The 16,846-nt window shown below is 43.9% G+C and overlaps 1 protein-coding gene across 1 annotated transcript in view; it reads left to right on the top strand.

Annotated features, from left to right (window-relative positions):
• vstm2a (V-set and transmembrane domain containing 2A) overlaps positions 1-16,846 on the top strand; it is a 644,019-nt gene that overhangs the window by 500,018 nt on the left and 127,155 nt on the right. The window contains exon 5 of the mRNA XM_034172969.1: positions 3,497-3,833. Within this exon, the coding sequence (XP_034028860.1) occupies positions 3,497-3,833 (337 nt within the window). The remainder of the gene's footprint in view (positions 1-3,496; positions 3,834-16,846) is intronic.

Here is a 16,846-nt window from a genome sequence, read left to right on the forward strand (position 1 = left end):
AAAAAAAAAAAAAAAAAAAAAGGATCCTGTTGACGCAATGCATTCTGATTCAAATTTTCCTAGCTATAGTCGAGAGAACTGCATGTACTTTACTTACATTCACCAAACATAATGTTGGATTGTGCATTGGCTTTTGGCTATGATTTGGTTATGATGGTTTGCGGGAGAGACTATTTTTTTTTCTGAAGATAAATAGAAAAGATAAAAGAAAAAATGTTCTACATTCGTCAAATATTAACATGACCACCCATGCTATTATATAGAAATGAAAAAAAGGCATGTGTGGACATTGTCTTTGGATGAACTAGTTCATAAGATGTAGCTTGGGTGCCCATTTTGTGAAAGGCATTGAATGAAGTTAAACAATGTAAACAAAATAAACTGTTTACTCCTTCTTCCACAAAATTTGGGGAGGGGGTTAGCCAGTCCACTGGCTAACTACTCAATGCTTGAGAATCAGAGTCATAGCATCACTGTCATTGTATGGGTGATAAGCGTTAACTGATGAAGGTGATAATGTGAAAAATATTGTATTTCAATGCAAAACAACACAGTTAGTGAAATCATTTACTTAAAGTGAATTTATTTAATGACAAGGCTGCTGGATTCTAATTTAGAGTAATTAATGTTCACATAAAAATGCCAAGCCTGTCCCTCACACAAGAAAAAGGACATCCTACAAAGACCTTGAGGCTCATTGGTGCCCGTGCATATCGCTGGATTGCGTAGTGTGACGCGAATGACACTCCATGAATCCCAATGGGATAGGGCACCAGTTCCACTCAGGTTCCTTCCCCAGCAAATTGGATGGATGGATGATGATGGATGATGGATGAGCTTTATTGTCACTGTCATTACAAGTGCAACAACAATGAGATTATATATATATTGCATAATTACAACTTATGCAACTGCTGATAACGTTTTTTTATTTTGGGTTGTTTCCGGGGAAAAAAAAACACTGAAATTTCTCTCCAAGATTTTGCAGACGACATGGAGTGCGAGAACTACACATACGAGTACGAGTACTCGTATGTGTAGGTATAAGTTTCAAATTTCATGCTGCAGTTGATAGGAACTAAGAATTTGAATTACTGAATTACAACCAAGAAAATATAGAACAGAGTCAGTTAAAACTATGGTAAAACGTGTGTCTCCCCGCTGACTATTTCTGGAAAAAAACAAACAAACAAGTAAAAACATTGTAATTGTAACCAAGGTTAGTACTGTTAACTGACCTGAGTGAGTGTTGCCTAACATTAGAGCATGCCATAGGTATTAAAGGCACTGCGCTGCGGTGGTTTGAATCATATTTGTCTAATAGATTACAATTTGTTCATGTAAATGGGGAATCTTCTTCACAGACTAAAGTTAATTATGGAGTTCCACAAGGTTCTGTGCTAGGACCAATTTTATTCACTTTATACATGCTTCCCTTAGGCAGTATTATTAGACGGTATTGCTTAAATTTTCATTGTTACGCAGATGATACCCAGCTTTATCTATCCATGAAGCCAGAGGACACACACCAATTAGCTAAACTGCAGGATTGTCTTACAGACATTAAGACATGGATGACCTCTAATTTCCTGCTTTTAAACTCAGATAAAACTGAAGTTATTGTACTTGGCCCCACAAATCTTAGAAACATGGTGTCTAACCAGATCCTTACTCTGGATGGCATTACCCTGACCTCTAGTAATACTGTGAGAAATCTTGGAGTCATTTTTGATCAGGATATGTCATTCAAAGCGCATATTAAACAAATATGTAGGACTGCTTTTTTGCATTTACGCAATATCTCTAAAATCAGAAAGGTCTTGTCTCAGAGTGATGCTGAAAAACTAATTCATGCATTTATTTCCTCTAGGCTGGACTATTGTAATTCATTATTATCAGGTTGTCCTAAAAGTTCCCTAAAAAGCCTTCAGTTAATTCAAAATGCTGCAGCTAGAGTACTGATGGGGACTAGAAGGAGAGAGCATATCTCACCCATATTGGCCTCTCTTCATTGGCTTCCTGTTAATTCTAGAATAGAATTTAAAATTCTTATTCTTACTTATAAGGTTTTGAATAATCAGGTCCCATCTTATCTTAGGGACCTCGTAGTACCATATCACCCCAATAGAGCGCTTCGCTCTCAGACTGCAGGCTTACTTCTAGTTCCTAGGGAGTAGAATGTAAGAGTAGAGTAGAATGGGAGGCAGAGCCTTCAGCTTTCAGGCTCCTCTCCTGTGGAACCAGCTCCCAATTCAGATCAGGGAGACAGACACCCTCTCTACTTTTAAGATTAGGCTTAAAACTTTCCTTTTTGCTAAAGCTTATAGTTAGGGCTGGATCAGGTGACCCTGAACCATCCCTTAGTTATGCTGCTATAGACGTAGACTGCTGGGGGGTTCCCATGATGCACTGTTTCTTTCTCTTTTTGCTGTGGATGCACCACTCTGCATTTAATCATTAGTGATCGATCTCTGCTCCCCTCCACAGCATGTCTTTTTCCTGGTTCTCTCCCTCAGCCCCAACCAGTCCCAGCAGAAGACTGCCCCTCCCTGAGCCTGGTTCTGCTGGAGGTTTCTTCCTGTTAAAAGGGAGTTTTTCCTTCCCACTGTAGCCAAGTGCTTGCTCACAGGGGGTCGTTTTGACCGTTGGGGTTTTACATAATTATTGTATGGCCTTGCCTTACAATATAAAGTGCCTTGGGGCAACTGTTTGTTGTGATTTGGCACTATATAAAAAAATTGATTGATTGATATGTCCAATAGATACCAAGCAAAAAGTTGTGTAAAAGTTATACAATTTTTATGCAGAGTTTTTTCCAAACAGGATCTCTTTTGGTCTGTGTTTGTAAGCTGTCTCCATTGTTGTCTTTGTTTGTTGTGGCACTTTCAATCACAGTTGAAAGTCTGTCATGCTTCTTCATCTCTGTGATGCTAACACAAAAATGTGTACAATGGAACTACCATATGACCCACAAACAGCATGCTGTGAAATGCAGTTTTCTTGTGTCACAGCATTACTGAAATTTGAACCAACATAGTTGAAAATTCAAAATGATTTTCCAGCAAACTCAAATTTTGATTATGTTCATGAAATAAGACAGTAAATCCTTTATTTGAATACTAAGGAATAAAATTATTGTGATGCCAAAGAAAATTCTTTTTAGGATTTAAATCGTAAAAACTTAAAAGTGATTGCATTTTTAGTGAGATATCATATGCCACAAGATAATAATCACAATAATTTACCAAAATTTCACATTTTAACTTCCTATCAAATAGCAGATATAAATGAGCTTCTTGTATAAAGACACAAAATAATCCCAGTCCGAAAAGGCAATAGATTTATTGACCAACCATTAAGTGCTTGTTAATAAATTTATTAGCGTAGACTTGCAAGTGTCACAACATGTAGCACAGTAAAGTGGCAGCATATGTTGTGAAACCTCATGGCATTTCTCATGTTAAGACACTTTGATCTCTTCTAATTACTGTAACAGACAGTGAAAGTCCAAGGCAACGACATCTCTCACAAGCTACAAATCTCCAGAGTCAGCAAGAGTGATGAAGGACTGTACGAGTGCCGGGTGACACGTGCCAACTATGGCGAGATTGTGGAGTACAAAGCCCAGGCCTGGTTGAAGGTCAATGCCACAGCAAGGCCACGACGACCACAGACACCTGCCAAGAAAAGCTCTCCACTGCACCTGACAGACAAGAAGCCCAGAAAGTCCGGCTCTACTCCAGGCCATGACGGCATGAGTTCAGACCAGAGGGTGGCTTCCACCTCCTCTGCTCACACATCTTCAAATACAGCCAAATACAACAATGGCTCAGGTAAGGCCAGTGGAATTGGTTATATAATCGGCACACAATGAATGAAGATAAAAATGAAGAAATGTGTCTGTGGATATGTGGCTCGCACATCTCTCTGTTTGTCAGATCAACCTCAACTTTTGGATATGGCTTGTTCATGGCACAATGATGTGCATCCATTATTATGTAAATTATTTGGGATTAATTTTCAAAAACTTGATTTTGACATTCAACCTTTATTTTGACATTGTAACATTAGTACTTCCATGATGGTACCCTCCGTGACATCTCTGTCCTGCAAAACCTCTGTTTTTATACAAAATTTGTTTCCATGTCCCATTTATTTTGTCATACAAAATCACTAACTTAAATATATATATATATATATATATAGAGAGAGAGAGAGAGAGAGAGAGAGAGAGAGAGAGAGAGAGAGAGATAGATAGATAGATAGATAGATAGATAGATAGATAGATAGATAGATAGATAGATAGATAGATAGATAGATAGATAGATAGATAGATAGATAGATAGATAGATAGATAGATAGATAGATAGATAGATAGATAGATATTGTCATGCTCTGTGGTTGCTCGTTTCTCCTGCCATGTTTTATGTTAGTATTTATTTGGTGATTTTGTCTTCTGTGTGCCTTCCATGTCTCTTGGTGCTGGGTGGTGGGCGTGGCACAGTCTTGACCAAACCCACTTCTGGATCCTTCTGCACAGGTGTTTCCTATCAGCAGCTCATCACCTAGGTGTATATAAGTCTCACTGGTTGCACTGGTTAGTCCCTCGATCGTTGCGCCTTGTGCCCTCGCTTCTGGCTCTGAGTTGTGTGTATCTTCCAAGTCCTGTTTCCACTTTGTGTATCTGACCACCTGCCTGTTTGTACCGACCACGCTTTTGCCTGATGATCCTGCTTTGTTTGCTTGTTTTGGACTGCCTTATCATGTACTGAACCCCACTGAGTTTCTCAGTAAACACCTTTCTCAACCAGAGCTATTGTGTCGAGTCCTGCACTTGTGTCCAACCATTCCTGTCTGACACTCCTGATAGAACGATCGAGCCAACTATGGACACAGCAGACTCGAACAGCTTCCAGTCGGCAGTCTTATACCACAGTCGCCAGCTAGCGGATCAGGAGGACCGTCTTACCGCAATGTCCTCCAGTATCAGCGACCTTGCCAAGCGAAAGGACGCATTCATGACCTCGGTGAGCACACAGATTGAGCAACTAGTTGCTGCTGTTTCACATCAGGCCTCGTCTGTCTCGGCCACCATCGACCAACCACTTCCAGGACCGAGTGCTGCCCCGCCGGCAACCATCGCTGCTCTCACTTTCTGCAACCAACTGTCATGACCCGAGCGTTTCTCCGGGGAATCGGGAGACGTCAAACCATTTCTTACACAATGTGAATTACATTTTGAGTTAATGTCAGCAATGTTCCCGTCCGATCAGACGAAGATAGCATTCATAATAACTCACCTAACCGGCCTGGCAGCAGCTTGGGCTTCGGCAGAGTGGAGCAGGCAATCACCAGCATGTGCTTCTCTCCAGGCATTCCAAACCACTCTTCTCCAAGTTTTTCAGCACACGTCACCGTGGTGAGAGGCAGCCCATTCCCTGATGCGGCTTCGGCAAGGAAACCGACGTGTTGCTGACTATGCAATCGACTTCCGCATCCTGGCAGCAAAGAGTGAGTGGAACCCGGCGGCCCTCCAAGACATGTTTTTCCAGGGCCTCTCAACCTCACATCCAGGAACAATTGATTGCCGTCGATCTTCCGGAAGATCTGGATGAGCTCATTGCGTTCGCTATCCGCACTGACCGTCGGCTGGCGGACCAGCCTTGGCAAGACACGTACCCATCGGTCCAGTGTACAGAGACATCTTCAGCTCGACAAGTCAGATCTTCACCTCCCGGTTCCGGTCTTCCCCACACTTCCTCTGAGGAGCCCATGCAGCTGGGTCGCGCATGGCTCACCACCGAGGAGCAGCAGCGCCGTAGAGACCAGGGCCTGTGCTTCTACTGTGGGCAGGCAGGGCATGTGGTCGCTCATTGCCAATCCAGGGGTGCCCCCGCGCGGCCAAGATCGGAACTGCGGGTGAGTCAGAATTCTATTCCTTTGATTACACCGCAAAATGTGATCATCGCTAAGTTCATATCTGAAAATTCCTCATGCGCCGTCCTAGTTTTCATTGATTTTGGTTCAGACGCGAATTTTGGTTCAGACGCGAATTTGATGCAATCCTCACTTGCCCGGTCTCTACACTTGTCGTTATACCGCATCACTCGACCGTTAGTTATGTATGCCGTGGACGGCCATGAGCTTGGTCACATAACTCATCGCACACAGTCTGTACAGATGATTATTGCAGGAACTCATGCGGAAACAATAAGCTTTCACGTGTTTGACAAGATGACTCATCCGCGATTTTGTCCACAACTAAATTGGGCAGAGGGACTCATCAGTTTATGGGGACCAGACTGTGTGGGGTGCTGTGTTTCCAAGGCAACTGAGATTGTCGACGTCACTAATCCTGATTTAAGGGGGTACCTCCTTGTTATCATGATCTAGCGGAAGTATTCAGCAAATCCAACACTAAATCATTACCTCCACATCGAGCATTTGACTGTGCCATTGATCTACTCCCAGGTGCCAGTCCTCCATGAGGAAAGCTGTTTTCACTGACTGCCCCTGAATGCACCGCAATGAATGAATACATTCAGGAATCTTTGGAGGCAGGCTTGATTTGTCCCTCGTCCTTGCCCGCCAGGGCGGGGTTTTACTTTGTTGAAAAGAAGGACAAGTCGCTGCGGTCCTGTATTGATTATCGTGGCCTTAACAACGTCACTATAAAGAATCGTTATCCGCTGCCTTTGATTGCCACCGCTTTTGAACTGCTAGAGGGCGCCAAAGTCTTTACAAAACTCGACATCCGTAATGCATACCATTTAGTGCGGATCAGACAGGATGATGAATGGAAAACGGCATTCAACACTCCCACTGGCCACCTCAAGTATTTAGTCATGCCATTCGGTTTAACCAATGCACCTGCCATTTTCAAAAACTTGGTTAATGACGTTCTACGTGAGTTTCTAAATAAATTTGTATTTGTGTATCTGGATGATATTTTGATCTTTTCTACCAGTGAAGACACACACACACAGCATGTGCGCATAGTTCTCGAGATGCTGTTGAGGAACCAGTTGTTTGTAAAAGCAGAAAAATGTGAATTCCATAAATCCTCAATCTCGTTTTTGGGGTTCGTAATTGCTCCAGGTAAAATCCAAATGGATCCCAGAAAAATAGCTGCAGTTTGTGATTGGGCAACCCCGAAGAGTCATAAGGAAGTCCAAAGATTTTTAGGATTTGTGAATTTTTACCGTAAGCTCATTCACAATTTCAGCACTATTGCTGTTCCATTGCATAGAGTCACCTCATCCCTCCAGACCTTTCACTGGTCACCAGAGTGTGAAGAGGCATTTCAGGTCCTAAAGAAACGCTTTACTGTGGCCCCAGTTCTGCTCCTCCCCGCCTCCGACGTTGGTGTTGGAGGCGGTTTGTCTCAAATTAATCCGGCAGATGGAAAGTTACATCCTTGTGCATATTTGTCCAGGAAGTTGTCTCCGGCCGAATTAAATTACCACATCCATGACTGCGAACTGTTGGCGGTGAAAGTGGCTTTGGAGGAGTGGCGCCATTGGCTGGAAGGGGTGCAAGTACCATTTTTAGTGTGGACCGATCATAAAAACGTTGAATTCTTGCATTCGGCCAAATGACTCAATTCTCGCCAAGCCAGATGGTCAATCTTTTTCAGTTGCTTTAACTTCGCCCTGTCTTACTGTCCCGGTTCGAAGAACGGCAAACCGGATGCTCTGTCTCGACGCAAAGACCCATCAGAAGCACCGACAGTACCCAGTACAATCTTGCCTGCAGCGTGCTTCATCTCGGCAATCACCTGGGACATCGAGACTAGGGTACGGTCTGCGACACTTCACGTTCCCACACCTCCCGATTGTCCACCGGAGAAAATGTTTGTGCTGAACTCAAAATGGGGGGAGGTCATTCGTTGGGGGCATGAAAGTCGTTTTGCTTGCCATCCAGGGATAAACAACACTGCACGTATAATCCAGGAGAGGTTTTGGTGGCCTTGGCTGCTCTCTGACGTGAAGGATTACCTCAGGGCATGTCAGACGTGTGCCATGTATAAATCATCTACCCAACCACCTTCCGGTAAACTCCACCCGTTACCCATCCCAACACGACCATGGTCACACATTTCAGTGGATTTTGTTACAGGTTTACCGCCATCTCAGGGTAACACAGTCATACTAACAGTAGTCGATCGACTTTCCAAGATGGCACATTTTGCGCTGCTTCCAAAGTTACAGTCTGCCAAAGAAACCGCCGAAGCATTATTAGCTCACGTTTTTAGATTGCACAGGTTTCCACAGGACATTGTTTCTGACCGAGTGCCACAGTTTGTTTCTCAGTTCTGGAGGGAGTTTTGTTGTCTGCTGGGGGCCTCTTCCAGTCTCACTTCCGGTTACCATCCACAGGAGAACGGACAGTCAGAGAGAGTCAATCAGGAGTGGAAAAGCGTCTGTGGATCCTCACCTTGCAGCACCCAGCCTCCTGGTCCTCCCAGCTAGTTTGGATTGAACTTGCTCATAATTGTTTGCCCTCTACATCCACGGTCTACTCCCCGTTCCACGTGACTCATGGTTTTCAACCTCCTCTGTTTTCTTCTGCAGCCTTAACCTCCCGTGTGCCTTCGGCTTTGTCCCTCATCCTCCGCTCTTGACGGACCTGGTAGCGGGCCCGTCGGGCCTTACTGCGAGCATCAGTGGCTTACAAGGTAGCAGCGAACAGGAAGAGGTCACAAGCCCCAGATTATTGCCCTGGACAACGGGTCTGGCTCTCGATACGCCGCCTGCCCATCTGTGGTCAGCCGAGGAAGCTCGCTCCCAGGTTTGTTGGTCCGTTTCCTATCACGAAAGTCACCCAGTTTCAGTCCGCCTTCAGTTGCCCAGGTTGTTGAGGATCCACCGCTCCTTCCATGTCAGCCAGGTGAAGCCTGTCCACACGAGTCCGTTGTGCCCTCTGGCCGTTCCCCCACCGACTGCCCGGTTCGTGGGCAGTGGGCCGGCCTTTTCGGTGCGCCGACTCTTGAGGTCTTGGCGGCGTGGGACGGGGGTGCAGTACCTGGTGGACTGGGAGGGTTACGGGCCGGAAGAGTGTTCGTGGGTTCCCTTCCGTTTCATCCTGGATCCAGACTTGATCGGCATCCTGGTTCACCTGGGCCGTCAGGTGCCGGACGTTAGGTGGGTGGTCCTGTCATGCTCTGTGGTTGCTCATTTCTTCTGCCATGTTTTATGTTAGTATTTATTTTGTGATTTTGTCTTCTGTGTGCCTTCCCTGTCTCTTGGTGCTGGGAGGTGGGCGTGGCACAGTCTTGACCACTCCCACTTCTGGATCCTTCTGCACAGGTGTTTCCTATCAGCAGCTCATCACCTAGGTGTACATAAGTCTCACTGGTTGCACTGGTTAGTCACTTGATCATTGTGCCTTGTGCCCTCACTTCTGGATCTGAGTTGTGTGTATCTTCCAAGTCCTGTTTCCACGTTGTGTATCTGACAACCTGCCTGTTTGTACTGACCACGCTTTTGCCTGATGATCCTGCTTTGTTTGCTTGTTTTGGACTGCCTTATCGTGTACCGAACCCCACTGAGTTTCTCAGTAAATGCTGTTCTCAACTAGAGCTATTGTGTCGAGTCCTAACCTTATTGTTGCACTGCTGCCACTTTCTGCATTTGTCTGTTTTAGCAGTACTAAAACCTCTGGATGAGTCCACTGTCTTTCAAGTATTTACAAAACCGAGACTAGCGTTGTGTTTGGTGTGAGGCCTCTGACTGGCCTCTACTAGTGGTTGGCTCTCACTGCGGTATTGTATCACTTCCTGTTCTGGAGCACAGCGGTGTTTTGCTGTATCTGTTAGCTGTTTAATCTGCGTAGTTAGATTGATCTGGATAACTAGATAACTATTTATTTCACAGTGTAGTCTTCACGTGCCTTAATTGAAGCACTCTCTCTGCTGAATCATTATTCACACATTATTCACTTTGTGTGTTTTTAGGAATCCGCTAGCTTAGCGCAGCTATTAGCTCTTAGCCAGTTTAGCATGGCGGCTTCTCCTGTCTCTCCCCCCACTTTTCTGCGCTGGGTGTGAAATGTTTAGTTATTCCTCGGCCTTTTTTTATCAGTAACAGTACTTGTAATAAGTGTAGCTTGTTCGTAGCTTTGGAGGCCAGGCTGGGCGAATTGGAGACTCGGCTCCACACCTTGGAAAATCCTACAGCTAGCCAGGCCCCTGTAGTTGGTGCGGACCAAGGTAGCTTAGCCGCCGTTAGCTGTCCCCCAGCAGATCCCGAGCAGCCGGGAAAGCAGGCCGGCTGGGTGACTGTGAGAAGAAGCATAGTTCTAAACTGAAGCCCCCTGTACACCACCAACCTGTTCACATCTCTAACCGTTTTTCCCCACTCGGCGACACACCCGCCGAGGATCAAACTCTGGTTATTGGCGATTCTGTTTTGAGAAATGTGAAGTTAGCGACACCAGCAACCATAGTCAAATGTCTTCTGGGGGCCAGAGCAGGCGACATTGAAGGAAATTTGAAACTGCTGGCTAAGGCTAAGCGTAAATTTGGTAAGATTGTAATTCGCGTCTGCAGTAATGACACCCGGTTACGCCAATCGGAGGTCACTAAAATGAATGTTGAATCGGTGTGTAACTTTGCAAAAACAATGTCGGACTCTGTAGTTTTCTCTGGGCCCCTCCCCAATCGGACCGGGAGTGACATGTTTAGCCGCATGTTCTCCTTCAGTTGCTGGCTGTCTGAGTGGTGTCCAAAAAATGAGGTGGGCTTCATAGATAATTGGCAAAGTTTCTGGGGAAAACCTGTTCTTGTTAGGAGAGACGGCATCCATCCCACTTTGGATGGAGCAGCTCTCATCTCTATAAATCTGGCCAATTTTATTAAACCCTCCAAATCGTGACTATCCAGGGTTGGGACCAGGACGCAGAGTTGTAGTCTTACACACCTCTCTGCAGCTTCTCTCCCCCTGCCATCCCCCCAATACTCCGTCCCCGTAGAGACGGTGCCTGCTCCTAGACCACCAATAACCAGTAAAAATCTAATGAAGCATAAAAATTCAAAAAGAAAAAATAATATAGCACCTTCAACTGCACGACAACCTAAAACAGCTAAATGTGGTCTATTAAACATTAGGTCTCTCTCTTCTAAGTCCCTGTTAGTAAATGATATAATAATTGATCAATATATTGATTTATTCTGCCTTACAGAAACCTGGTTACAGCAGGATGATTATGTTAGCTTAAATGAGTCAACACCCCCGAGTCACACTAACTGTCAGACTGCTCGAAGCACAGGTCGAGGAGGAGGATTAACAGCAATCTTCCACTCCACAGAGCTTTAATTCATTTGAAAGCTTGACTCTTAGTCTTGTCCAACCAAATTGGAAGTCTCAAAAGCCAGTTTTATTTGTTATTATCTATCGTCCACCTGGTACTTACTGTGAGTTTCTCTGTGAATTTTCAGACCATTTGTCTGACTTAGTGCTTAGCTCAGATAAGATAATTATAGTGGGTGATTTTAACATCCATATAGATGCTGAGAATGACAGCCTCAACACTGCATTTAATCTATTATTAGATTCAGTTGGCTTCGCTCAAAATGTAAATGAGTCCACCCACCACCTTAGCCACACTTTAGATCTTTTTCTAACATATGGCATAGAAATTGAAAACATAAGTATTCCCTGAAAACCCCCTGTTGTCTGATCATTTCTTAATAACATTTACATTTACTTTAATGGACTACCCAGCAGTGGGGAATAAGTTTCATTACAGTAGAAGTCTTTCTGAAAGCGCTGTAACTAGGTTTAAGGATATGATTCCTTCTTTGTTATGTTCTTCAATGCCATATACCAGCACAGTGCAGAGTAGCTACCTAAACTCTGTGAGTGAGATAGATTATCTCATCAATAGCTTTACATCCTCATTGAGCACAACTTTGGATGCTGTAGCTCCTCTGAAAAAGAGAGCCTTAAATCAGAAATGCTTGACTCCGTGGTATAACCCACAAACTCGCAGCTTAAAGCAGATAACCCGTAGAGGAAATGGGGTTTCACTAATTTAGAAGATCTTCATTTAGCCTGGAAAAAGAGTCTGTTGCTCTATAAAAAAGCCCTCCGTAAAGCTAGAACATCTTACTATTCATCACTAATTGAAGAAAATAAGAACAACCCCAGGTTTCTTTTCAGCACTGTAGCCAGGCTGACAAAGAGTCAGAGCTCTATTGAGCCGAGTATTCCTTTAACTTTAACTAGTAATGACTTCATGACTTTCTTTGCAAATAAAATTTTAACTATTAGATAAAAAAATATTCATAACCATCCCAAAGACATATCTTTATGTTCGGCTGCCTTCAATAATGCTGGTATTTGGCTAGACTCTTTCTGTCCAAGTGTTCTGTCTGAGTTATTTTCATTAGTTACTTCCTCCAAACCATCAACATGTCTATTAGACCCCATTCCTACCAGGCTGCTCAAGGAAGCCCTACCATTTGTTAATGCTTCAATCTTAAATATGATCAATCTATCTTAGTTGGCTATGAACCACAGGCTTTTAAGGTGGCAGTAATTAAACCATTACTTAAAAAGCCATCACTTGACCCAGCTATCTAGCTAATTATACGCCAATCTCCAACCTTCCTTTTCTCTCAAAAATTCTTGAAAGGGTAGTTGTAAAACAGCTAACTGATCATCTGCAGAGGAATGGTCTATTTGAAGAGTTTCACTCAGGTTTCAGAATTCATCATAGTACAGAAACAGCATTAGTGAAGGTTACAAATGATCTTCTTATGGCCTCAGACATGGCACTCATCTCTGTGCTTGTCCTGTTAGACCTCAGTGCAGCTTTTGATACTGCTGACCATAAAATTTTGTTACAGAGATTAGAGCATGCCATAAGTATTAAAGGCACTGCGCTGCAGTGGTTTGAATCATATTTATCTAATAGATTACAATTTGTTCATGTAAATGGGCAGCCTTCTTCACAGATTACGGTTAATTATGGAATTCCACAAGGTTCTGTTCTAGGACCATTTTTATTCACTTTATACATGCTTCCCTTAGGCAGTGATATTAGAAAGCATTGCTTAAATTTTCATTGTTACGCAGAGGATACCTAGCTTTATCGATCCATGAAGCCAGAGGACACACACCAATTGCAGGAATGTCTTTCAGACATGAAGACATAGATGACCTCTAATTTCCTGCTTTTAAATTCAGATAAAACTGAAGTTATTGAACTTGGCCCCACAAATCTTAGAAACATGGTGTCTAACCAGATCCTTACTCTGGATGGCATTACCCTGACCTCCAGTAATACTGTGAGAAATCTTGGAGTCATTTTTGATCAGGATATGTCCTTCAATGCGCATATTAAGCAAATATGTAGGACTGCTTTTTTGCATATGCACAATATCTCTAAAATTAGAAAGGTCTTGTCTCAGAGTGATGCTGAAAAGCTAATTCATGCATTTATTTCTTCTAGGCTAGATTACTGTAATTCATTATTATCAGGTTGTCCTAAACGTTTCCTGAAAAGCCTTCAGTTAATTCAAAATGCTGCAGCTAGAGTACTGACGGGGACTAGAAGGAGAGAGCATATTTCACCCATGTTGGCCTCTCTTCATTGGCTCGCTGTTAATTTCAGAATAGAATTTAAAATTCTTCTTCTTACTTATAAGGTTTTGAATAATCAGGTCCCATCTTATCTTAGGGACCTTTTTGTACCATATCACCCCAATAGAGCATTTCGCTCTCAGACTGCAGGCTTACTTGTAGTTCCTTGCCAAGGTTTGTAAGAGTACATAGAATGGGAGGCAGAACCTTCAGCTTTCAGGCTCCTCTCCTGTGGAACCAGCTCCCAATTCGGATTAGGGAGACAGACACCCTCTTTACTTTTAAGATTAAGCTTAAAACTTTCCTTTTTGAAAAAGCTTATAGTTAGGGCTGGATCAGGTTACCCTGAACCATCCCTTAGTTATGCTGCTATAGACGTACACTGCTGGGGGGTTTCTCATGATACACCCAGTGTTTCTTTTTATTCACCTCTTTTTGCTCTGTATGCACCACTCTGCTTTTAATCATTGGTGATTGATCTCTGCTCTCTTCCACAGCATGTCTTTTTCCTGATTCTCTCCCCTCAGCCCCAACCAGTCCCATCAGAAGACTGCCCCTCCCTGAGCCTGGTTCTGCTGGAGGTTTCTTCCTGTTAAAAGGGAGTTTTTCCTTCCCACTGTCGCCAAGTGCTTGCTCATAGGGGGTTGTTTTGACCATTGGGGTTTTTCTGTAATTATTGTATGGCTTTTGCCTTACACTATAAAGCGCCTTCGGGCAACTGTTTGTTGTGATTTGGCGTTATATACGAGGTCTGTGAGAAAAGTATCGGACCTTTTTATTTTTTTCAAAAACCATATGGTTTTGAATCACACGTGATTGCATCAGACAAGCTTAAACCTTCGTGCGCATGCGTGAGTCGGTTGCGTCATTCGCCTGTGAGCAGGCTTTGTGTGAGCAGTGGTCCACCCCTCTCGTCGGATTTATATTGCGAATAAATGTCTGAACGATTTGGAGCTTTGCTGCATCAATTTTTTTTCAAGAAACTGTGAGAGACCTCCAGGTGGACACCATTCGGAAAATTAATATAGCTTTCAGGGACGATTTTATGGGGATTATATAGATTAAGGAGTGTTACTGCCGCTTTAAGGATGGCCCACAACTGCTGCGCTGATTGACATGCTCAAACAACCAGATCATTTCCAACGTGAAGGCTTTGTTGATCCGGGACGTTGTCTGACTTTCACAAAAAGGCAGGAGACGTGGACATCAGCACTTTTTCGGCACATTCCACTGTTACAGGAGTTTTTTTCATGGAAAGAAAAGCGGAGGGACGCGCCATGGAGCCGTTCATTATGCGGCACAAAACCACCTCCGTGTTGGTCTCACAGGATGGCTTTCAGGTGGATTTCAGATCGATTCCGGTTGCTTTTCAGTCGTGTGATTATCCGATTGTGATTGTGCATGATCTGGACATGCCCAAACATGTCCTGGAAGGCTTCATCACGGCGTTGCTTTGCGCCATGCGGCTCCACCGCGCTCCTCTTTCCATGACAAAAACTCCTGTAACAGTGGAATGTGCCGTTCATTTCTAAACTGGACGCTGTCTTGATCCGGTATGTCGTCTGACTAGCATAGGAATTGTGAAAAGACGTGGACATCAGCACATTAAGACAGACATGCAGAGGAGTTCCGCACGTTGTGGTGGAGCTGCATGGTGCAAAGCAACGCCGTGAGGAAGCCTTCCAGTACATGTTCAGGCATGTCCACCTCATGCACCATCACAATCGGATAATCACACGACTGAAAAGCAACCGGAATCCATCTGAAATCCACCTGAAAGCCGTCCTGTGAGATCAACACGGAGGTGGTTTTGTGCCGCGTAATGAACGGCTCCGTGGCACGTCCCTCCGCTTTTCTTTCCATGAAAAAAACTCCTGTAACAGTGGAATGTGCCGAAAAAGTGCTGATGTCCACGTCTCCTGCCTTTTTGTGAAAGTCAGACGAGGTCCCGGATCAACAAAGCCTTCACGTTGGAAATGATCTGGTTGTTTGAGCATGTCGATCGGCGCTGGGAGCACGCCGCGCTCTCAGCAGTTGTGGGCCATCCTTAAAGTGGCAGTAACACTCCTTAATCTGTATAATCCCCATAAAATCGTCCCTGAAAGCCATATTAATTTTCTGAACGGTGTCCACCTGGAGGTCTCTCACAGTTTCTGGAAAAAAATGGATGCAGCAAAGCTCCAAATCATTCAGACATTTATTCACAATAAAAATCCGACAAGAGAGGTGGACCACTGCTCACACAAAGCCTGCTCACAACCGACAGGCATGAAAAAACTCACGCATGCGCACGAAGGTTCAAGCTTGTCTGATGCAATCACACGTGATTCAAATCCATATGGTTTTTGAAAAAAATAAAAAGGTCCGATACTTTTCTCACAGACCTCGTAAATAAAATTGATTTGATTTGATTTGATCTGAAAACCAACAATTCACCATCTCACTTGACCTTATGGCTAAAATACTTCCTGCAGAATCTTCCTTCAGGTCTTACAATTGATTTCATTCAGTTTTTGGTCTTTAATAGATAAACCATTCAAAAATGACAAGATCTAGTTTGTAAAATAAAATATTTTGATGCTGTGATAAACACTCTGCAGCTATATTCATTAGTTATGATTTTTATGATTTATATTACAACTGGTGGCATTTGAAAGCACTCCATTATGGTGATGGCATTTCACAGTGCTTCATTTAGAATTCAATTGGTCTGGCAGTGGTATTTGGCATTGTTATGTGGTATTGATCTGGTGATGGTCTTTAATAATTTTTTTTTTTAGCTCCCAATTTTCTGTATGAATATAAACTTCCTTTGAGCATTGCACACATACATACATACATACATACATACATCGGGGTAGATGACGCTGTCATCTACCTACTGCAGCGAGTGCTCACCCACCCGGAGACTGGCGGGAGCACTGTGAGAGTCATGTTCTTTGATTTCTCCAGCGCTTTCAACACCATCAGACTGGCGCTGCTGCGGGGGAAGCTGGAGGACGCAGGTGTGGATGGACATCTCGCCGCCTGGACCATCGACTACCTCACTGACTGCCCGCAGTACGTGCGGCTGTGTGACTGTCAGTCTGACGTGGTAAGGTGCAGCACTGCGACCCCCCAGGGCACCGTCCTCTCACCTTTCCTTTTCACCCTCTACACCTCGGACTTCACCTACAACAAAGAGAGCTGCCACCTCCAGAAGTTCTCTGTTGACTCCACCATTGTGAGTCGCGTTTCTGAGGGGAACGAGCTGGAGTACC

This window comes from Thalassophryne amazonica, chromosome 1 (genome assembly GCF_902500255.1).
Source record: "Thalassophryne amazonica chromosome 1, fThaAma1.1, whole genome shotgun sequence".
NCBI classification, from domain to species: domain Eukaryota; kingdom Metazoa; phylum Chordata; class Actinopteri; order Batrachoidiformes; family Batrachoididae; genus Thalassophryne; species Thalassophryne amazonica.